This window comes from Melanerpes formicivorus, unplaced genomic scaffold (assembly GCF_026170545.1).
Source record: "Melanerpes formicivorus ecotype bairdi unplaced genomic scaffold, bMelFor1.0.p_v2 SCAF_5, whole genome shotgun sequence".
Lineage (NCBI taxonomy): Eukaryota > Metazoa > Chordata > Aves > Piciformes > Picidae > Melanerpes > Melanerpes formicivorus.
In genome coordinates, this window is record NW_027142357.1 from 25,339,452 (window position 1) to 25,362,329 (window position 22,878).

Below are 22,878 nucleotides of genomic sequence, written 5' to 3' on the forward strand. Positions count from 1 at the left end.
CTGCCTCCAGCTTCATTCCATTCCCCCTAGTCCTATCACTACCTGAGATCCTGAGAAGTCCCTCCCCAGCCTTAACAGTATAGTCTAACAAGATAGCAAACAAAATGTTTGCTAGATAAAGCCAGCCTTGCTTTTCAAAACCTTGCTACATTTAAGTAAAAAGCAGCTGGGAAAACGAGGGGTTGTTCATTTTAGCAAAGTTCTGAGCCCCATCCCGATGCAGTTTGGAATAAGACCTGGATAAGTGCATTCTGGTGGAATCTACTTGTCCCCATTTTTAACATAATATAGGGGGGGGGGAAATCTAAGCATATGGTGAGTAGTGTGATTGCAAATATTTGTATATAGAGGTTAACTTCATTAATAGTTAATAGCAAAAAAGAAAAGATGCTACTCTATTAGCTGCAGGTCAGTATGTTGCAGGAGTTGATGAGTGTCAATTTTAGAAACATAACTAAATAAAGGGAAAATTGACAGTAAGACTGAAGTGATTTTTCCTTTCTTCTAATTTAAAGTAATTCTGTTTTCCTCAGCAAAGACTCACTTTCCCTGGGTAACTGTTTTCTCCCTTGGCTTGAGTAGTCCTGGCCCCTTCCAAAGCTTCACACGGCAAGTCTGCAGCAACAAACCTCATTTTAATTGCTCTTCCTACAGCTTGATTTCAGTTTCTGTCTTTCCATCCCTGTATTCTGTTATTCCCATGTTGCTGCTTCAGGCTTTGTCAACAAACTTGGCAATTTTGCTGCTTGTGCCTCAGCACTGACTTGCCAGAGGATTCATCAGAACCTAAAGGGGGAACATGTTGAAGGGAAGAGTTACCTTGTGTATGTTAATCCACAGGGCCTGTAAAAACTGGTTGTAGTTTATATTTAAGTGTTGTTCCTTGGAGTGAGTGACAAAGATTGGAGAGACAAAGATTGTCTCTCCTCTGAGTCTCACGTAACTACCTGTTTAATGTTGATAGAGCTGAGCTGACACTCCCTCAGTTAATAAAAGTTCAAAAAACCCCCCATCCCCACAGAGATGTAAAGCTGGTGTTACTAACTCATTTATTCAAGCAGTTAATCATAACTCCATCTCTAGGGTTCAAAAAGAAGTAAAATGGAGAGTGATAAACCTGAGCTGGGCAGTGCAGGTTTTGATGGGATGAGCGAAGATGAACTGCTAGCAGCTGTCTTAGAGATTAGCAAAAGGGAAGCTTCGCAGTCTTTGAGCCACGATGAAGATAAGCCCACAAGCAGCCCAGACACAGGGTTTGGAGATGATGACATTCAGGAATTGCCGGAAAACCTGGAATCTATGGAGATGGAGAAACCCAAAGCAGCATTAGACTCAGGTAAGGCAAAATAACCATCTCCTTGATTGGACTAGAGCGAGCTGAAGCACGTTACTGATAGCAGCAGGTTGTTAATGTGTGGTGGCAGATTTGGATGCGAGTGCACTGCTGAAACCACCTGACTTCCTCAGAGCTCTCTCACACTTTCTCTGTGTGTAAAGCATTGAATGCATTGAACTGTGAACTCTTTTTTGTTCCTGTCTACTAACTCTGATAAAAGCAAGGTCATCTTCAGAGTTAATTCCCATTTTTCCTCTCTCCTGATTAACAAGTACTTCCATTGGCTCCCAGGCCAGACAATTCAGTTTACTAACATTTGGTAGTGTCTGGAACTTAATCTTCCATAACCAGAAAGTATTTTCATTTCTGGAGCTTTTGCAGCCTGGGCAGCGTGGTAGCAGCAGTGGCATTGTTGGTGTGCAAGAGTGATTACCTGGGGTGTGCTTTCAAAAAAGGCTGATTTAGGTATGGCAGAAGAAATCTTGTCTGCTACATGATCCTCAGATAAGTTGTGTGAGTTATTTCTTCTCACACTGGAAGTTTTCAAAGGTCATGTAATAAATTCTGTTCTGTTTTTCATCTTAAGAGGATTAAACTGATGGATTATAGTTCTTGTTCTGGTGGTCCTGTGTTTAAGAGGTCACAGATACTGAGACTGCCTTGTATAATCCTAGCTAACAAGCAGATGTTGTAGTCTGCACAGGGCAAAACTCTGAGGTTTCACATGTTGCTGCATGGCAGCTGCCAGAGCAGGTCCTGACTCTTTCTCAGCTATAAGCAAAGAGGAGGTACAAAGTGTCCTGCAACTGCAGGAGATGTGTACAGCGAGTAAGCATTCATTCCAGAAGTTCTGTAAAGTACTTCTGCCACAGGGTTCTCTTTGAAGGTAAACTGAGGAGTCATAATCTTCTTGCACTTTTAAAGCTGTGGGTAGCATCCACAAGGCTGAGGCTTTTACCCAAAGCCAAAAGTTGCCAAATGTAAAGAATGCTTGAGAGCTGTGCTTCCCTCTGCCCTGCACATAATTTGGCCGTAGTGGTGCCTTCATCTGTAGGTCGAATATGCAATGCAAATTTTTGTAATCCATGGTTCCTTTCAAGAGAAATTCAAGTGTCAGCTTCATGGCTGCAGCAGCCTGGTGCTGTGGGACATCTTGCTTGAGTTAAAGCTGTTGTTGCTGAGTAAACATAAGAGAGAAGAGGTTCCGGGGTTAGTCGTCGTTCATCTTACACCTGTTAAAACAAAACTGCGCCTTGCAGCTTGCTTGCGTTTGACTCTTGCCTGGGTTTTTCACGGCTGGAGAGCTCTCCCTGTCAATAGATGTCACTGTGCTGCAAGGATTGTGGTGATGTAAAGAGGATTTAGCAGGTAACAAACAGGAGACAGAGAAAGGAGCACTGTACTTTCTCATTCCTCAGGTTCTGCCACTTTCACCGAGATAACTAAAGATTTTGATGAGAATAAGGAAAACAAAACTCCTGAAGGCTCCCAGGGAGAGGTCGATTGGCTGCAGCAGTACGATATGGAAAGAGAGAGGGAAGAACAAGAACTTCAACAGGCACTGGCTCAAAGCCTTCAAGAGCAAGTAAGAAATAAAGTTTGTTTCCTTAAGTTGCCTTCCCCAGCACTGGAAATCTAATGGCTGAAGGGAAAGCTTGTATTCGGACAGTGACTGCAAAGGGATTTTGCTGCTTTTTTTGAGAGAACCAGATGAAAAAAAGTTGGGGTTTCTTCTAGCTGCAGTGTCAGTAGAATGACAGTTGGATACAACTGGATGTATTATGCTTTGGAAACCACATATCCCATCACAGACCTGTAGATTTCTCAAAGCTGAGGATAAGCTGAACTAAACTCTTACAACCTGTCACTGAAAACCAAGCCCATCTTTAGCTTCCCTGGCAGTTGTTTCTTGCATTGTGTGGTGTCAAGAATCAAAGTGAAACAGACAGGTGTCAAAGCAAAGACTAAGGATGGCCCTGCCAGGTCAGGTTAAAGATGTGTCAATCCCAGTGCCTTGTTTCTGGTACTAGGAAGCACAAGATGCTTAGTGAAGAATATAGGAACTGAGCATTTGTGTGATCCTTCCCTGTTAGTAAATTGGGAAAGGGGACCTAAATATTTTAGTCTAAAGTCTTTTAAATTAGATTTGGAAAAAAATGGGATCTTGGGTTGTGTGCTAGCCACTTGTACTCCACTTGAATTTCAAGACCTGTAACTTGTTTCCACAAATTTGACTGAGCCACTGAGAACGAAGCAAGTGCTTAGCCAAGTCTTTCTTTAAATAGGTGTCCTTGTCTGCTCTCTATTAATATTGGTTTTCCTTATGAGATCTGATGTTTCCATGGCTCCTGGATTTTTTTTCTCTCCCATTGCTTATTATGAGGTTCTGGTTGGTACATTCCATGCCAGATGCAGCTTTGATTCAGCAGTGTTGAGTAGTTTAACAAAGATTCCCAAATGCTTTAGAAATAGTGAGATAAAAGGCCTCATGCTAATAGTGTAAAACTGCCCTTTGAGTATTGGCCTGCTACAGTTCTGAAGCAAAAATCTGCTATTCTAATGATTCAGGCATGGAAATGCAGTAGCTGTGGTTATCTTGATTTGAAATAAGTAGTTAGTGCACCTGAACACAGAACCCTGAAAGCATTCAAACCCTGAATGAAGAAGCAAGCTCGTTAAATACTATTGACTGTAGCTTGCTGTGGCTCTGAGCTTTCCAGAGCGGTGGAAGGAACCGGGGCAAAATACTGTACAAATATTAGAAGGGTTTGTTGACTTGAGGTTTTTAATACTTGATGGGTTTAGTGGTTGTCTTTATTTGCATCCTGCCTTTATGAGTTTCATGTGTGACATCAAACCACTAGCTCGGCTGTCAACTGCCTGGAAAAAAAGGGAGATCTGTCGGGGTTTAACAGCTCTGTCCTTAGCTGGCTTTGAGCAGAAGGCTAAATTTTACTAGAGTTGTGAGGAGGTTTTTGTGTAAGTGACAGCTTTCCTTAGCAAAGGGTTGCAAATTCATTCAGATGCTTTTCAAATTAATGATCCAGAGAAAGCATTCGGTGTTACTGGAGACTCGCTCTGCTGCATGCCAAACTTCAGGAGCTTTGACGAGCCCTAATGAAAGTTTGTCTCAGGTTCTGTTGCATGGGAACATTGGGCTCGCTCTGGTTGCAAACATTCCTTCGCACGGAACCTTTAATTTACAATGTCAGGTTTGTTGTAGAAACCGGAGCAGCACGGTTTCAATGGCAAAAGAGCCCCCGAAGAATTTTAAACAGCGAAGTGTCTCAATGAGCTGAGTTTTGTTCTCTTCCCATCAGGAGGCACGAGAACAAAAAGAGGATGATGACCTTAAACGAGCCACGGAATTAAGTCTACAAGGTGAAACTTACATTTAACTTCTTCCAGGATGTTGTTTTTCCAGGGGAAAACAGAACTCTGTGTAGGAGCACAGCTCCAGAGTGTCTGTAAGACAGCTGGGATTTCATGTGCTTTTGGTGTATGCTTCTTTTATGCTTGGATTTGCTCAGGTCAGCCTTTTTTCCCCTCCCCCCCCCCCCATGATTGTGAAAGCAAATGCCAGGAAAAAATTAATAACAATTCAAGAGACTAAAATATTTTTTTTAATTAATTAGATACAGATATATGTAACATTTAACCTTAAATAGATATATAATATATATTTAATATATAATATTAGTCTAGAGAGTGCAAAATGGATGTGGAAATTTTACAGTTTGTACAAGCAAAAGCCAACATGCTAAGGAATGGCTCTAGTTGAAGCATAAAGGTTGTTTCTTACTTGCATTGGTATTTTAGTGCTGATGAATGAATGCTCTGGCCTTACCCGGGAAAATGGGTAAGTGCTACATGTGTCTGATACAGAATGAGAGGGAGACAGACCTCGCTGCATGGTATAGCTGTTGGGGGTGAAAAAAGAAACACAAAATACACTATCTGCCTTCTCTAAATCCAGACAGCGTGGGGAGCCTCAGGCACTGTTTAACATTTATGTGAGGCTGGCATGTGAGTGAGTTCATACAATCTGGCAGCACAAAGCATAACTGAGAGAAAATTCCTGCTCCAGGGAGGGAAGGGTAATGAAGTGTCATGTTAAGATACTCATAGTTGCTCAGGCACCTTTAAAGGCCCTTGGTTGTTACTGAATGAAGCCCTGTCTGCTTCTGAAGTCAAATGAGTTGAATGCTGCTTAAGCATCCCTCAGCCTGAGTCCTGTCCCCTGATGAGCTCTGGCAGACCAAGTGCCCAGTCTTTTTCAGGCTCTCCTTGATTCATGTCCAGGAAGAATGCAAGGCTAGAAACCCTTCTTCCTCCTGATTTGCAGTCAGTCTGACTTAAACACGAGCCTTGTTTTGTGCTTCTCAACTTGGTACCGTCTCATTTGTAAGTCATCAGCCAGCAGTTGCTCAAGGAGATGCTAACAGCATATTATAGCTGGCAGTATTTGCATTGGGAAGGTTCCCAGTGGTACTGCAATCAAAGAACCACGAGTCATCCAGGCACTGTTGGCGAAGTGACATTTAGCAATACCCGCAGCAAGCACTGCATGCTGAGACCTACCTAAGTGGCTGCGTTTCTTGGCTGTAGTCTTGCTTACAACAGCCTGAGTAAGTGTGGAAACCAGCAGTAAAATATTCTCAGTTAAAGGAATTTCTCTATAAACTTCCTGCGAAGATTATTCTAATTGTGTCCAGTTCTGGGCCCCTCAGTTGAGGAACAATGTTGAGTTGCTGGAACATGTCCAGAGAAGGGCAACAAAGCTGGGGAGGGATTTAGAGCACAAGCCCTATGAGGAGAGGCTGAGAGAGTTGGGGCTGTTTAGCCTGGAGAAGAGGAGGCTCAGGGGAGACCTTACTGCTCTCTGCAACTACCTGAAGGGAGGTTGTAGCCAGGTGGGGGTCTTCTCCTAGGCAACCAGCACCAGAACAAGAGGACACAGTCTCAAGATGCACCAGGGGAGGTTTAGGCTGGGTATTAGGAAGAAGTTCTTCCCAGAAAGAGTGACTGGCCATTGGAATGTGCTGCCCAAGGAGGTGATGGAGTCACCATCGCTGGAGGTGTTTAGGAGGAGACTGGATGGGGCGCTTGGTACCATGGTTTAGTTGATTAGATAGTATTGGACTCGATCTTGAAGGTCTCTTCCAACCTGGTTAATTCCATCCTATTCTATTCTAATCCAGTATTTAATGATTCTGTGTGAGAATCTTTGGCACAACATCTCCATCATAACTGTTGTGAGAGTCTGCTAAAAAAAGAGAAAAAAAAGAAAAGAAAATAAATACCTATCTCCTGAGCAGTGTCCTGTTAATCTCCACTTCCCATCCGTCCAGGACTGCACAGCTTTAATTTAGCTGGTGGAAGCATAGTTACTTCTGCTAATGAGTACTGTAGAAAGTCTTAAATTAGTGGGGTAGCTGCAGAATCCCAGGAAGTTTAGAACAGCATGTACAGGGAGCAGTGGTGCCTTCCGGCTCTTTGCAGAGCACTGCCTGCCTTTTGCTCAGCCAAGCAAACTGGAAGTTCCTGCGGTGAGCAGCCCTGCCATTGAAAACAATGAAAAGATGCCTGCTGCCAGCAGGAGCGTTCTGATGCCAGTTTTAATTGAAAAAATGCACTTTGTTAATGCAACCTGTAGTTAACACTGTAATTTGCAGCTTCTCGTTGCAGAAGCTTGCAGTTCACTGACCAGACTTGGCTGTGCTGCTTTTCACCTTGCGGCTGGCTGCAGACCACCGGTGCTCTGTGGCAAGTTGGGTGTTTAAATCACAGTATCACCAAGGTTGGAAGAGACCTCAAAGATCATCGAGTCCAACCTGTCACCATAGACCTCATGACCAGACCATGGCACCAAGTGCCACGTCCAATCCCCTCTTGAACACCTCCAGCGATGGTGACTCCACCACCTCCCTGGGCAGCCCATTCCAATGATGAATGACTCTCTCCACGAAGAACTTTCTCCTCACCTCGACCCTAAACCACCCCTGGCATAGCTTGAGACTGTGTCTTCTTGTTCTGGTGCTGGTCACTAGAGAGAAGAGACCAACCCCTTCCTGGCTACAACCACCCTTCAGGTAGTTGTAGAGAGCAATGAGGTCTCCCCTGAGCCTCCTCCTCTCCAGGCTAAACAATCCCAGCTCCCTCAGCCTCTGGTGCCCTTTTGTGAAAGTGTGAGAGAGGTGATGCTGAAATTAACTCCATAGGCAAGCTGGGCAAGGGGGAGAGAGGTTTTATTTGGAAATTCCAATACCACCTGTTTTCCTTGAAAAGGAAGCTTGGAAGGTTAGCATTTTATTGTGCTTGCTTGTGTGGGTAGATGTATCTCAACCTGCTGTGAGTACCTGCGCTTGCCATGATTTCTCATGCAGTGTTGTCATTTCCATGCTATCTAGAGTTTAACAGCTCTCTCCTGGACAGCATTGGTTCTGATGAAGATTCTGGGAATGAGGATGTTCTTGACATGGAGTATTCTGAAGCTGAAGCAGAAGAGCTGAAAAGAAACGCTGAGGTGTGATCTATGATTTCAAAAGCCAACCGAGAAACAGGCCCTTTCTGTTAGTATTGGAGGTAGTTTTACAGAGGAGGTGTGAAGTCTGGAAAGGCCTCTTATGTTCAGAAGTGAAAAGATAGGCTCTTAATAGGGTGGAGGTTTTCTGTTCTATTGTGTCATTTTAATTTTAAAACACCACAGCAGCTGCAGAGGCCCTCGGAGTTTCCCTGCGATGTGGATAACGAGGAAAAGGAAACAGTAATTTCATACCAGAAATGTTCCAGTGCATGTAAAGGAATTTTTACTGACAGACCTCCCCAGTTTCCTTACTCTCAAACACCACACACTGCATTTTAAGAGTATAGTTGATGAGCTGTATCAGTAATGTTTCCTGGTCAGAGAGGATTAAAAAATACTTGTCAAAAGCCAGTGGCCATTGTTTAGTTTTATTGGCAGTGAACAGCTAGAGTAGGTTTCCTGCATACAAGGAGGGCATTGTCTTCTGACATTACAGGTGCAGGACAAGAGAATCTGGGCTATATATTCCCTATTAGCTGTTAAATCTGTGTCCCATTACCAAGGGTGTTTCTTTGGTATTTCAGAAATAAGCACAGTGTTCCCATTTTGCTTTTCTGTGTTTATTTGGTGGATTAACTCTGACATCAGTGGAAGTTGCTCAGGAAATGGTTGTTTAGAAAACTACACAGTGCAGAGCTCGTGTCAGCATCTGTTCTGAGGTCAGAGTGACTCCTTTGTGTGTTCATTGGCTTGCTGAAGGATGAAGTTAAGATGGGAGGCTTTTTCCTACTTCTGGAAGGACTCCTTGTTTGGTCTTGAACCCTCCTTGGGTTGCAGCTCTGAATACAATAGCCAAAGCTGTTAGCTCAGGTATAAATCACCTTGTCCATAAGCTCCATGAGACAAAAGTGAATGCCTAAAAACTTTAATTGAACTTCTGTTTGTTTGTTTGTTTCAGACAGGAGAGCTGCCTCACTCCTATCGCCTCATCAGCATCGTCAGCCATATCGGAAGCACGTCATCGTCAGGTAAAAGACACCCTGCCTTGTTCCTCACCTCTTACCTCTCTAAAACATCTGTGGTACTGAATTACCATAGCCAGTGAAGAATTCAGGCAAGACTCAGAGCAAAGTCTTCTGTTGTGTCTTGCTGGTGGAGGAGCAAGTGGAAGATGTCACGGTGCCTCTGTGGCAGGTGGACAACATCCTGCTTATGGGTTGTGTGGAACTGCTTGCGTTTGTTACTAGCTCACTGACCAGCCAGAATGGAGTCACCAGGATCTTAGGGGTCTTGTAGCATTTCAATCTGACATAGGTTGCTGGGCCAGGGTATCTAGCTAAGCAGCTTACTGGTTGAACTGCAGCATGGAAAGAAAGGTGCATTCTCTGTTTTTAAGGTCATTATATCAGTGATGTCTATGATATCAAGAAGCAGTCCTGGTTCACCTACAATGACCTCGAAGTGTCTAGAACTCTGGAGGCCACCGTCCAGTGTGACAGAGACCGAAGCGGTTATATCTTCTTCTACATGCACAAGTAGGTGCCTTGGGGAGTGTTGGTGCTTGTAATTGCTTGCTGTTTGTGAGGAAGTGGGCGTCTCTTCTTCCTCCTACCTCTCTCTGCTAGGTTGAAAAGTATCTCCATGTATTTGTCAGAAGAAATTGTAGTCAAGATTATATGCAGGAATGACCAAAATTGAAGTGCTCTGAACTTGGAGATAGGGAATTGTGTGTCATTAATACACAGGGCTCTCAGCCATTCGTTTCTTGTACCAGGAATCACAATGGAGCTTGGGTTTTCCCCTCAAGTGTGGTGTTTGTAAACACCTTTATGCCTGCTCCTTGCAGTTGTACTGATGCAGCCTTGTCAGGCAAGATGAGGTTTGTAGGTAGCAGTGATACCTTCTCAGACACACAGAACTGAAGGAGGAGTTTTGTGCTCGAGTTTGTCCTTCTGTCTTTACTGGTTGCCCTAATAAAGGATATTCCTTTTATCTATAGACTGTGTCTTGTGTTGCTTCTGATCCTTTTACCAACCAGGACTTACTGTAACTGTTGTAACTGTTGTTACTGTTCTCTGAGGCTTACCACTGACCTTATCCATTGTAATAAATGAAAAAAAGAAGTAGTGCTGTGGGATTGAAGGAGCCTTGCTCAGAGATGCCAGATAAGACACCTCTGTCTGGCACCATTCACCACACTTGAGTTTGCAGATTCATGCTGGTTTCTGATTGCCCTCGGGGCTGTCTTGTGTAGCCCTTTGCTGTTGTGTCTAGGTTTCACTCTTGGCTTTTCCCTCCCTCCCAGGGACATCTTCGATGAGTTACTAGAAACAGAAAAAAATGCACAGCCACTGAGCATGGAAGTAGGAAGATCGGTTCGTCAGCCTCTGTGAAGAGTGAAACATCTTGCTCCTCCTGAGGAGCAAGGGAGATTCTGAACTTGTGCCAGTCACGCAGGAGTAACAAACAGCTCAGGGCCAAAACAAGAGACAAAAGGTAGAGATATGGGACGCCCGGTTTGTTGAACCATCTGCGCGAGGCCTGGGCCTGAACCACACGTTTAAAGCTTGGCATCCCAGAGCGAGCCTCCTGTGGTGAAGTTTTATTGTTCCTCAAACAATTTTGTCAGCATGGCGCCTTAAGGAGTTGAATCAAGCCACAAGACTACAGCTGCTCATAAAACTGATTTCAAACAAACAAAGAAGTGCAAAAAGAGACTCCACTCTAAAAGCCCATTCACCTGTGAGACGTGAGTGGCACAGATTTACATATCACTTGGCTTGTTGGGTTGGGTTTTTGGTTTGGTTTGGTTTGGTTTTCTCTGAGAGCAATTTAAGCAATAGATTCTGTAACCCTGGCATGTGTTGTGTTAGTAATACTCACTGGAAACCCAGATCACCGAGTATGCTCTTGCTGGTCAGCTTGCTAACAGGCCTTTGGAAGTCACTGGGGCTGACGCGTTTTGACGCGCTGGGGTTTGTAGGCGCTCCGCTCTTTCCATGTGGTCCCAGGAAACAAACTGTCGGTGCTGTGGAATGTATTGCATACCTGGTGGCAGCTCTTTTTGGTTTCTCTAAACCATTCACTGTCATCCTTCTCTAGATGTGAGATTATATCTGTGACTTCTTTTGTTTTACAAGTTCTGTTACTTGATTGCGTTTTCTTCGTGAGAGGGCTGCGGGAGTAGCGTTGGGAGAGGAGAGGTCTCGTGGGCTGTGCGGTATTTCACACTGAAGTTGTCTTGCTTAGGGCTGCTTCAATATGACTCTGGGGGCAGGAGAATACCTGGAGCAGACCAAGAGCAGTGGCAGGTGGTGAGGAACAGCTGCTTTTCATCTTCTGGAAGGAAAGAGTGTTCTGGCATTACCCTTTCTGCGCAGGCCTGGGTCATCACAAAATGGGAACTGTAGGAAGAGGGTCTGCAGGGTAGTGCTTCACAGTTGAATTGCTCTTTGATTGAGCCATGGTCCTGCCTTGGTCTTCATGCATCCCGGGGTGAGAAGGTTTTTACTGCAGCTTTGCCTCCATTCTCCTTTCTGAGGAGTGTAGAGCACTCAAACTAGACCAGGTGGAACGCTTTGAGCAAGCCTGTGTTGAGCATTAGCAGGACACAGTTGGGAAGAAGTGTTGCCTTTCATTGGATTGGGAGGCACGATGCTCCTTTAATCACGTGTTTCAGCAGGGGTCAGAAACCTAGTTGCTGTTTTTTCAGCTCCTTCACACTGACTTAGCAGGGGCATGTGTTTCCTTTTGCTGACATTTACTCGTTTCAGAGGAGTTGTTGCTGTTAAGCACAGTAGTTGCTCTTGTTTTAGCCTCTTTTCTGATTTCTGCAGCTTAAGTTTTGGAGGCAAAAGACTTCTTTTTAATTTAAAAAAAAGAAAAAAAAAGAAAAGAAAAGAAAATAATAATCTCTTTTGCTGTCTAGATAGTTTTTGGGGTTTTTTTAAGCTATTGTTAAGATTTCTCAGGAATAAATCAGCTGAAGCAAAGCAGACAAAACCACCGATTCTAGGAGAACAACAGGCGTCTCCTTCCGTGCTAGAGGTTGTTGTAGTGGGCTGGCAGTGGGGTGCTACCTCAGTTGCCTCTTCTAACCTCTGCACAGCAGTGAGTGACAGCCAGCAGTGGCCCTCCCCAAGCTGATGAGTGCGTGGTGAAAAGACTGACTGAGCTTCCAGTGCCTGTGTCAGGCAGAGCTGGGTGGACCCGGTCAGGGTGACATCTTCTGGTTTCCGAGCTAGGAGCCAACATTTGGTTGTAAACGTGACAGAGCCTTTCTCTTGTAAGCTGCAGCCCAAGTGGTTGTGTTTGTTTAATTTATTACAAAGCATTTCGCTTTTCTATTGTTGATGCTAATTTTGGTAGGATTCGGGGCGATGGGGAGAGGCAGCGACTCAGGAGCTGTCCTTTGAGCCGCTTGCCCCTGCAGGTGTGATGAAGGGACTGCTTTGTCCAGAGGGCAAACCTGTTTCCCCCGAGCACATCCCAGGCCAGTGCTGTAAATAGCCACTCTTCCTGCAGCGTCAGGACTCAGCTCTGCTTCTTTGGGTGGCAAAGTTGTTTTTTGCAAGATGCTGCACTCCAGTTAATTTATGAATGAGAGCAAACATGGCCTTGACTTTTCAGTGCAGTGGTATTTGTTTAACAACCAGTTTCTTTTCGGATCAAGCTGCAAAAGCTGACGCTCGAAGCCAGCGTTCCTTGTTCTGTGGAAGGCTCTAGCTTCTTGTTCTAGCCATTATGAGTTTGCAGACATCTATTTGATTAATTTAAGCTCCTTTGGCATATGGCAGCTCAGTTGCACTTCCACCCTGGCAGGAGAGTCTTTGAAGCCCCTTCCCTGCAGAAGCCACCTTTCTCCCTGTCTGGCAGCGGTGGGGAGCGGGGAGGAAGATGAAGGTGTACTTCTCAAGTGCTGCGCTGCCCACCACCTGTAATGTTCCCAGCGCTCACTCTGTCACAGCAGCAAGTTTAGCAAGGTCATCTCTTCCAAGGAGGATATGCATCCTGGGGTGTAGGTAGGTGGAGAAGTTCAGTTGTGGTCCCTGAACGTGTGCACGCTCTTCCTCAGATGTACAGAGCCACGGTTAAACATGTACCCGCTCCTGAATCAGCCTCATTTAGTCCAAGTGTGATCCAGCATATAACTCAAGGAACTCCCATCTTGCTGTTCCTCTTGCCCCTCTATTGTTTGATGGTGATAATTTGGTCTTGATTTACTCCCCTACTCCAAGAGGTGCGAAACTGTGCATGTTGGTGAACCGGAGCTTGTGTGTGCAGGTGCCTAGGGAGCCCTGGACAAGGGGGGCTGCACAAAGAGCCTTCACAAAGCGAGGATGAGTTTCCCAGCTGCAGCAGCAGCCTGACACTGATGCAAGGAGTGGAGCAGGAGGAGGAGTGGGGCTCTCAGACACCTGTGGCCGTGGCGTCGCCCTCCACCCCCTGGTGCAGCGCCCCTGCTTGGTGCAGCACAGATAACCATCACCCGTGTATCTTCCTCCTCGTCCCACATCCTGAGGAAGGACTGATGGCCAGCCCAGCACTTCCTGCTGTGGGTCAGCACCCCAGCGTGGGACACATGGGGATCACTGTGCTTCAGTGAGGAGGAGGACACTGAGAATAACTCACCTGCTTTGTTTTCTTTCTCCTGGAGCTCATTGTCCCTGTCATCACCCTTCAAAGAAAGATCCCTGGCAGCTGCTGTCCTGTAGCTCTGCTGTTGGACTCCAGCCCTGCCTGCCGCAGGGTGGCCACTGCTGGTTTCTGCCTGCACCCTACCTTTCTGGTTCTTTACACTGTTGATGTGGAGCAGCACTTTTCTCTGTGTTCTAGCAGACCTGTTCCTATATTCTTTACAGTTTTTGCTCTTGGGTTCCCCTGACCCTTTTTAAATGATGTGTAGATAGATTTTTGTGAAATTAAAACCTCTTTATGGACCCTCTCTTGGTTTGTGATCTTATTTCTGTGCTGCCTGTTGGATGCTGCAGGTGCTGGGCGCTGCACCTCTGCCCTGCATTTCCCATTGAGACTTTGCCCAGCTGCCCAGGATCATCCTGAGTTTGTGAGTCACCAGGTGAGGAACATCCCAGCACATGCCCGTCCCCAGCACCCTGCCCTGCGCTGTGTCCTTGAGAAACCCAAGCCAGAGGGAGGTGCCCTTGTCCCCTCCCAGGGCAAGGACAAGTGATCCCTGGTGTCTGTCCCCAGCAGGTTATGTCCCCACACACTTGCCATCCTCTCAGCCTGTGGCTTTGTCACTTTTACCTTTGGTACTGCACCTATTTACTGAGGGTGTGGTGCCAGGTGTACACCAGACCTTTAGCCCCAAGCTGCTGCTGCAGTAGGATGTGGAAGCTTTGGCTCCCCAGGGGTGCCTGGGGGCTGGCCAGCTTGTGCCTTGCCCCTGAGTACCATGGGGCTGAAGGATGTGGAGAAGGAGGGTAGGGTCCTTCCCTGTGTGGTCTCAGTGCCCAGTCAAGATCCCTGTTTCCCTGCATACCATCTATTTGCAAAATAAACTGCACCTGGGCTGAGCCCAAGGGTCTCCAAATATGTTTTATTTAATAAAAACAGCACACTAGAGGTGTCCCTTGGCACTGGCTCCTGCCCTAGAAGAGTCCTTTCTCCTTTTTGAGGTTCTGTTGTTTCCACAAGGGCAGGCTCCCGAAGGCAGAGCGGCTCATGCCAAAGACATCCTGGAAGTCCTGGTCAGAGAGGTGGTACTGGAGGAGAGAGGAGGTTGAGCTAAAGCTGGAGGGCTTGCTATCACAGAATCACCAAGGTTGGAAGAGACCTCAAAGATCATCAAGTCCAACCTGTCACCACAGACCTCTCATTCCCTTTAGCAGCACCCCTGGCCTCATCTCACCTCCTTCCTGCTGGGATCCACACCCCGAGGCAGGTCCTCGGCTGAGGTGTTCACCAGTACATCCAGGGGGAAGGTCTCCAGTTTGTCAGGGACAAGGGTGGTGGTGGCAGTGAAAACCTCTTGTGTGGATGTGAATGCCTGGATGGAGAAGGATGGGGTCACATCAGGGGCTGCCCCACAGATGGAGGTACCAGGTAGCTCCAGGTGTCCCCTCACTGGAGAATATGTCACCTGACCAGGGGGCAGAGTGGCTCTCTGGGCCACTTCCCATCCCAGCCACTCCCTGTGCCACTTACTGAGGTGAGCTGCCCAAGGCTGCTCTCATCCCCTAGTTCAGCTTTCAGTGCCTCGTAGGAGATCTTGTCCTGGGAAGGGGACAAAAGTGCTCAGCTCCTGGGCATGGGCAAGCATCCAGCAATCTGCTGCCCGCACCCTGGAGATGCTGATTTGGAGCAGATCTGCATCTGCTGCCATTGGTGAAGGACCTCCTTGGTTTTTCCAGCCCCCTCCATAACTCACATCCCATTTGAGAGGGTCCCAGGCCAGAAACCAGCCAGTGAAGGTGGGGGGCTCATGGCCTTGCTTCACCACGATGATGGGGGTGTCCAGGCTGCGCCCACTGGGGTGGCTCCGCAGGTACTCCTGCGCCATCACTGCTGCTGCCTCCTTCTCCGACTCGTTGGCACCTTTCCCAATCCAAAAGAAAACCTGCAACGAGGTCACTGTGTCCACCACTGGGGTGAGATGGGGGACTCTGGGGCTGTGCTTGACCCATGGCTGGGGGCACGTAGGGTCTGTCTACAGGGAAGGGCACCAGATTTCCATCCTCAGCCATTCCTGGAGCAGGGGAGCTGGAAAAAAAATAGCGTGGAGGCAGAGATACAGGAGGTTCCAGCCTCCTATCCCACCAGCTCTAGCTGCTGCAGCTCCTCCACCCACCCCTTGGGGACATCAGCTTGTGGGATCAAAGGCAGGCATCTGTCCCATGCCCTCCAAGCTCACCTGGTCCCAGGTGTCCAGCAGGTAAACATCATCCTCCTCCAGGTCATCCTGGGTGAAGTCTACAATCTCCGTGGCCAGGAAGGTACCTGTCTTGTTGGAGCACTCAAAGAGGCGAGGGGACACCGAGGGGTTCTCCTCCTGAAGCCTGTTAGGGAGCAATGTGTTGGTGGTGATGGGAATGGGGCTCACCCCCTCTGATGACCCATCTTACCCAGAAGGGTGGGTAGGGACAAGGGACCTCTGGTCACAGGGCTGCTACCTCTTGCTGTTGGCATATTGGGACTTGCCCCCCAGGGCCAGCCAGAACTCGGGTGGCTCCTGTCCTTCTGCAACCACTGGCTTCTCCATCTTGGAGATGATACCGGCCACCATCTTGCCCATCTCACGCTCATCCCCACTGCAGCCCTGCCAAGGAAGCACAGCTGCTCTGTCACTGGCCCTGGCTGAGGAGGAGGAGATCAGGACATTTCTCTTAGGAGTGGCAGCACACACCTTGGTGCCCAGTGGTACCCACCTTGCCATACCAGAGGTAGCAGCAGCTGGGGGTCTTGAGCACAAAGACATCGTTGGAGTTGAGGGAGGAGGCACGAACAGGCACTTCAAAGGCCTTAGTGTTGTACTCATTGGTGCCATGTACTTGGAAGAGGCGGGTGGAGGCCATGGGCTCCTCCCCACCTGCCCGAGAGGTACCTCCCTGTAGGGGTGGGAGCAGGAGGTCACCACCAGCGCTGCAGGCTTACCCACCTGCTGCCCTTTAGCCCTGGGCAGCCCTGCACTCACCGCATACACCACCATCTTGCCCTTGAAGATGGCCATCAGGTGGGCTGGCTCCTTGCCCATGGTGACGCGGACCTGCACGGGCTCGTTGTTGTACTTCTGGTCCAAGATGACAGCTTGGTAGGCTGAGGCAGCCAGCTCGTCTGTGCTGGCATGGCGGCCCTGGGCAGCGCAGAGGGAAGCTCAGCACACGCCATCGTCCCCTTTCCCCTCCTGGGAAGAGGGAGCCCTCATGCTGTTCTCATGGAATCGTGCACAGGGGCGGAGCAGCCCCAGTCTGGGAAGGTGACCCTGTCCTCCACCCATGGGGTCAGTGACCTGGGAGTCTCACCTGCCAGAGGTAGATGATACGGTTCACCTTGGGCCCCACGGAATAGGTGTAGAGCATCAGGTAGCAGTCCCCGCCGTAGAAATGGCCCAGCCACTTCTTGTCCACAGGCACCAGCTCCCCGTTTTCCACACGCCAGACCTAGTGGGATAGGAAAGTGCTGCTGCCAGGGCTGGAGCATCCCCCTACCCTACAGCCTCTGGACCCCACTGCATCCCCTGATACAGCCCTGTAGGTGCCTCAAGAGGGGTTCACATTCGACCCTGGCTGCCCTACCTCCACCTCCCCAGATCCATCATCCACCATCTTCTGCTGGGCAGCCATCTGGGGCTGGGCATGGAGTGTGGTGGCATCAAATTTCACCTGCTCCACCTTGGCTGTGAGAAAAGTAGAGGGCTGAGTCACATCCCACTGTCCATAGGGGTCCTCGCAGCCCTCCATCCTAATTCAGGGAGTGCTGTGGAGTTGGAAAGGGGTACTCACCCACTTTGCCCACAGTGTAGGTCTTGCCTAACCCACTGGTCTGGTTAGGGACAGTCCATTTTTGGAAGAGCTGCCTGAAGACACTTGACTCAGACCCATCATTCTCTGTCTCCACACTGATGCTGTCTGGGTAGTTCTTGGCTTTGATGAAGGCCTGAAGAGATTCAGAGCCAGAGTGTGTGCATAAGGTGTCTGGCACCCCAAGGAGCAGCCAAGCTATCCCATAACCAACCCCTAACCCAGCACCCACCAGTGCCCTGTTCATCGCCTGCTGCTTCTCCTCCTTGTTGGCGTTCTTGCCCTTCCACACGAAGATCCTGAGACCTCCTTGATCAAGGATGTAGCAGTCCTTGGAAGAAGAGACAACATCAGAAATCAGAGCTTTGGGCAGCTTTAAAGCTGATAAGGAAATTGGGCAGCCCGAAGCATCCCATGAGTGACATACGTCATGCAGGAGCATGTCTTGAGTCAGGGGTCGCGTTGCCACCTCCTGTACAATCAGGTTCCCACTAGCATTGGAGACGCTGGCAGGGGAATAGAGAAGAGAAGGGATTAGAAATGGGGCTGGGAAACCTCGCCCCCCATCCCTACCTTGAGGTGGCAGGATTGAGTGGGGATGACCTATCCCCGTCCCCACCCCAGTCATGGCAGAGGTGGAACCCAGGGACCCTCTTGCCCCTATGTGCAGCTCACTCATGACCATGAGGAGGGACAAAGGGGTGTCAGATATGATGGGGCCACCCAGGGACCTTGCCACTATATCCAAAGGTCATGCTTTCACAAACAGGTAGCAAACCTATGGCACCAGGGACGCCCGTTTCGCTCACAGTATCCAAAGGACCTATTCCAACCACTCTGGTGGCTTTGACTCCTCTTGGTGGCTGTCCATGGGGACAGAGTTGTAGGACATAGCAGAGATGACTGTCGGGTCCCTGTGGCACCCTGCAAGGTGCCCCCATGGGTGACCCATCCCTGGCAACTCACTGGTAGAGCTTGAGGGCAGCATTCAGCTTCTGATCCACGTTGTCATCAGGAATGGCTGCCTTGATGTCCCTCTTCTCGCCCAGGACGTGCGTGAGGACCTGCATGAGCCCTGGCGAGGCGCTCTCATCCTCACCCTCCACTATGCCCACCTTGGCACGGCCCCCACGCTCCCGGTCACGGATGTCCTTGGCCAGGATCATTGCCTGCACCCCAGGAGAGAAGGGGTCAGCTAGGAGCAGAGAGGAGATGGCCAGATATCCTCTTCCTCCAGCGGGGAACTCTGGGGCCTTACCTTCAGCCTCTCATTTCGGTTGCTTTCAGGGCCGTTCCACTGGATAATGAGCTGGCCCAGGTCCAGCAGGAACACATCCCCCTGGTTGAAGCTGTTCCAGCTCATCTCCACCTGCAGCAGGATGTGATCATGAGGCTGTCAAGCAGGGGGAAACCTGGGGTCCCCTTGGCTCCATAGCCCTGTCTACCCCAGCTCAATGCTGATACCTCCAGTCTGTATTCCTCCTCCCTACCCCAAGGGGAGCTTTTAAGGGGTGAGGTCTCTCCTGAGGCCAGACAGCATGGCCCAACACCCACTCTGTTCCTTTCTTAGGAGTAGCTGTGTTGGGGGGGCTCTGGCCTTATTCTGACCCCAGCCAGTATCTCTGCATAGAGGTTGATGGCTGGGGACCCTCTGCATCACATAACTCACCTCTATTGCAATCACATTCTTCTTGCCCTTCACGTGCAGCAGGCGCTGGACTTTGTAGGTGTTCGTCTCCACATGATTCATACCTGAGTCCACCCCACCCTTCTTATAGCTGTGAGGGACAGACACAGTGTCAGCCCTGGCTTGCTCCCCCCTCACTCCAGTGAGACACTTCTATGTGCGGGGAGATGTTTGGAGACTCCCATCCACATGGGTGATGGATGGAGCAAGACCAGCTCCAGACCCTCCTGCCTCCCCCACCCCACTGGGACAGGATTGTCCCCATCCCCACTGAAAATGCCCTCAAGGGAGGGATGCAGAGGACCTCTACCCACCATCACCCACTGTGGGAACAGATCACTGGAGGTGACCAACATACATGAGTCCCTGCTTGAAGTAGGCACGAAAGGTATCACTCTCATGGCCCTGGACCTCACGGTGCTGCACAGCCACTGAGCCCAGGTAGTCATCCATCTGGGTGGTGTAGATGGCTGCTGACCCTTGCTCATCCTGACTTGACTCCTTGCCCAGCCAGTAGTGGATGTCATAGCTGAAGCTGTTTCCAGTCTTGCGTGTCTGCAGAACACCAAGTCCCACTAGAAGACCCCTTGTGTTCCCAGACCACTCTGGCCAGGGGCATGTGGCCATGCACCCCAGCTTCCCCAACAGGGCAGAGCCCATGCCCAGTCTCCCACAGGACCCCAGGCTGCCCTACCGACAGCAGGACGTAGCAATCCCCCTCATAGAAGTTGCCATAACTATTGGTGGGCACTGGCACCATCTCCATTTTCTGCAAAAGGAAGGGAGACATCAGCCCTGGCAGGGACACACACCCCACCACCCACTCCAGCCCCCCATACCCCACTGCCCCTAGACCCAAAACCTAGGTGGGTTTAACCCTAGGTGCTGCACTGAGACCCAAAACCTCAGGCATTAAGGACATAAAGGGGGAGGCTCTTCCCTCCCACAGCCCACCCAAACAGCTTGCCGATGGGTGCCCAGGCTGTGCCCTCCTCCCCACCTCAATTCGCCATATCTGGATGCCTGGCGTGGTCTTGTTGAGCGTCCTGCTGACTTTGGTGCTGAGCTCCACCATGGCGACGGGTGCTGCAGGCAAGGGGACCTGCCAGAGCATTGGCAACACCCTTGTTAATAGCAGGCAATGTCATTAAGCTCTGGGGCTGCCTGCCATGCCATCTGCTGCCCTGCCTAGTCGGCAGGCAGACGGACCATAAACCCTGCACCTAGAGCTGTGTGGGGGAAAAGAATCCCCCAGCACCCTTGGTGCCAGGGCAGCCAGCACACAAACAGAGCTACTATCCCCCTTAACCTGGCTGGCACCACAGCTAATGGGAGCTGTCATGGCTTCGTGCCAGGGTCCACAGTGGGCAGAAGCAGGGTGCTCTCAGCGTCCTGCCCTGTGCCCAGGCATGGGGCAGCGCTATACAGTGCAGCAGCCGCAGCTGGGTGACATCACTGCACCGTGGCCTGTCCCTCCCCAGCACCAGCAAGCCCGGTCACAGTACAGCCGGGCATGACATGACACAGCATGGCATAGCCACTGCTGGTGGCCTTACAGACACACACATGCACACACTCACACGTGTGTAAGCACACTTTGTCCACTTCACAGACACAGCCCTCCAAACCTCCAATCCCAACCCTCCTCCGGATACAAGCCCCCCAGGGCGTGCACAGCCTAGCCCCACAGAGGTGCTGAGTGTGCCAAGGTTCAGCCTCAGACCTCTCAGTCTCTGCTCCCCCTGCCTCAGTAAACCCCACCTGGTTCCACTGCACTGCCCTGAAAGCACTCACAACCTGTCCTTCAGACCCAGGTGGTGATGTCCTCCCCAGTGCAGCCCTGAAGTGGGACATAAGTGGGTCCCCAGGGCCCACGCTCAAGCCACGCTGGTGCCAGGAATGGTGGTGGCTGTGGGATATGCTGCCCTGCCCATGCTTACCCTCCAGCCCCCCATTCCAGTCCCTTACCTTCCCTGCAGGGCTGGGCACAGGTGAGCGTACCTAGGCAAAGTGCTCAGGTGCTACTGCCCAGAAGACCTTTGTCCCATCCTGTGCCAGCCTATACTCACCATATAAGGACAGGAACGGCAGAGAGTCAAGGTCCTCACAGTCCTCCAAAGCTTCCTGACACTTAAAGAGCCCCGTTACTCACAGGGTGATTGCCCCCCTACAAGTGCTATTGCAGCAAAGGGCAATGCCAGGCAGCCTGCCCATGGGCTTGCTGTGCCCAAGGTGTGGCCTGCTCCCTTCCCTTCCCAGGCCTGCTCCCTTCTTGGCCTTTGGCACTGAGCCCACAGTGAGGGGGCTTTTGATGCTAGCCTTCCACCAAAAGGCTCCCCAGAGTGATAGCAGGACAAATGTTGAGCCAGGACAGAGGGGTGTCAGCCACAAACGTGGAGATGCCCTGATGCCATAGGGATGGGTTATTCCTTTGCTCCCCCAGTCCTGTGGCAATGGGGTTTTTGGTGACACCAGCTTAGAGCCACCAGCAGTGCAGCAGCATCTTCCCAGGGCCTCTCCCTCCTTCCCACTCCATGCGCCCTCATGTCCCACTCCCTACCTGTCACATCACTTGATCACCCATGGGAATGTTCCCAAAGTGTGCCATCTCCTAATTGGAAGGCTGTATTCCTTCCAACTTTGGCTTTGCCTGCCTGTGCTGGGAGATTCTGCAGCTCCAGACTTAGGGATGGGAAGGGGATGTGGGAATATGGCATGGGGCAGGGTATAGGGTGCTGGTACAGCTAAGCCCTATGCTCTGTCCCCTGAGCCCAAACCCCAGCTCCAAGGGGTGGTACCTGATGATGCCCTTGGCATTGGCAGGGAGGTGAAGGGACTAGAGTCCTGCCCAGTAACTTAAGCCCCGAAGAGGTGGTTTTGGGGGACAGATAGGGGCGTATAAAGCTCGGAGGGGGGGCATTCACAGCAGCGGGCAGGCCCTCGGGCACCTCATCCTGTCCTTATCTCCTCCCTAGCCCTGTGGGATTACCACAGCCTTATCTCAGCCACACTGCTGAGCCAGCAGCCCTGGCTGTGAGCTCCACAGCATTCTGCATGCCGGCCGTCACCCTGGCGCCAGGCCTGTGCTGCATCGAGCCCCAAATACTCCCTTCCCCCCATCCAAGAATCCCCAAAGTGATGGTAATGGGCTGAACCCGGCCAGGGGGTGCCAGCCATGAACAAAGGAGTGCCCTACAAGCATGGGCTCCGCTACTGCCTTCCACTCCCCTAGCCCTAAAACTGTCCTGTGACCCAGACCCCATACTCTGCATCCCACTCATGTCCCCTGCGGGACCCTTACCTGTGTGCAGAGCCCTTGCGTGGGGCTCAGGTTTGGGTTGGGTGTGACACCTGTGCAGCTGCTCTCCACTCAGTGGCTGTGTTCCGGGGCAGAGCCTGACAGTGTGGCACAGGGGTGGGGGGCCCTAGGCCCGCCAGAGGGCTCATCCCCTCCCCAGGCCCCCCAGCCTGACGCGAAGGGCCATTAATGAACTCAGTAATTAGTGCAGCCATCAGGGAGGACAGAGATTTCGTTAATGAGGGGAGGCACGGAGCCAGTGAGGGCACAGAGAGGGGTAGAAGAGGCACCCCCACCAAAGCGCCCCACCGCCTGCTTGTTGGCACAAGTCTGCCCTCAGTGACCCACAGTCTGTAGCGTGGGTCTGCCACCTTATTTGGAGGAAGCTGAAGAACGGAGCACTTCCAACACTCCTCTCCAAAGCTTGAGGGGCACAGCTCATACAGTAAATTCACACACCACCCCCCACCCCCTTGTTAAGGGGCAGGATACCAATCCTTGCATCATCAAGGTCCTTTTTCCAGGAAGGAGGATTAGGATGGGGGTGTCAGG

At 50.2% G+C, this 22,878-nt stretch overlaps 2 protein-coding genes across 3 annotated transcripts in view; one reads left to right on the top strand and one right to left on the bottom strand.

Moving 5' to 3' along the window:
- USP37 (ubiquitin specific peptidase 37) overlaps positions 1-13,806 on the top strand; it is a 39,270-nt gene extending 25,464 nt beyond the window's left edge. The window contains exons 18-24 of the mRNA XM_068138877.1: positions 1,084-1,336; positions 2,755-2,921; positions 4,657-4,717; positions 7,747-7,862; positions 8,821-8,890; positions 9,259-9,397; positions 10,168-13,806. Coding sequence (XP_067994978.1) covers positions 1,084-1,336; positions 2,755-2,921; positions 4,657-4,717; positions 7,747-7,862; positions 8,821-8,890; positions 9,259-9,397; positions 10,168-10,255 — 894 coding nt within the window. The 3' untranslated portion in view covers positions 10,256-13,806. The remainder of the gene's footprint in view (positions 1-1,083; positions 1,337-2,754; positions 2,922-4,656; positions 4,718-7,746; positions 7,863-8,820; positions 8,891-9,258; positions 9,398-10,167) is intronic.
- A 601-nt stretch (positions 13,807-14,407) lies between these two features.
- VIL1 (villin 1) lies at positions 14,408-22,443 on the bottom strand. Of its 2 annotated transcripts, none has more exons than XM_068138879.1 (20): positions 22,330-22,443; positions 20,029-20,130; positions 19,723-19,797; positions 19,387-19,583; positions 19,011-19,119; positions 18,600-18,710; positions 18,308-18,510; positions 17,769-17,847; positions 17,574-17,672; positions 17,324-17,477; positions 17,117-17,217; positions 16,844-16,981; positions 16,516-16,674; positions 16,250-16,429; positions 15,995-16,140; positions 15,736-15,880; positions 15,253-15,441; positions 15,030-15,098; positions 14,734-14,871; positions 14,408-14,587 (listed from the first exon to the last, which is right to left on the bottom strand). In XM_068138879.1, exons 2-20 carry the CDS (start codon positions 20,101-20,103, stop codon positions 14,474-14,476), a joined length of 2,481 nt encoding a protein of 826 aa, XP_067994980.1. In that variant the 5' UTR covers positions 20,104-20,130; positions 22,330-22,443; the 3' UTR covers positions 14,408-14,473. The 2 variants fall into 2 exon arrangements, with proteins under 2 accessions (XP_067994980.1, XP_067994981.1); XM_068138880.1 differs by lacking the exon at positions 22,330-22,443 and adding an exon at positions 20,997-21,075.
- Between the last annotated feature and the right edge of the window lie 435 nt (positions 22,444-22,878).

Excerpts from the sequence above, each read along its gene's own strand:
- VIL1 (XM_068138879.1), bottom strand. The coding sequence starts at position 20,103 with ATGGTGGAGCTCAGCACCAAAGTCAGCAGGACGCTCAACAAGACCACG. Across the intron at positions 17,673-17,768 it reads AAGACATGCTCCTGCATGAC|GACTGCTACATCCTTGATCA; the intron begins GTATGTCACTCA and ends TCTTCTTCCAAG. Across the intron at positions 15,881-15,994 it reads CAATATGCCAACAGCAAGAG|GCTTCAGGAGGAGAACCCCT; the intron begins GTAGCAGCCCTG and ends GCTCCCTAACAG.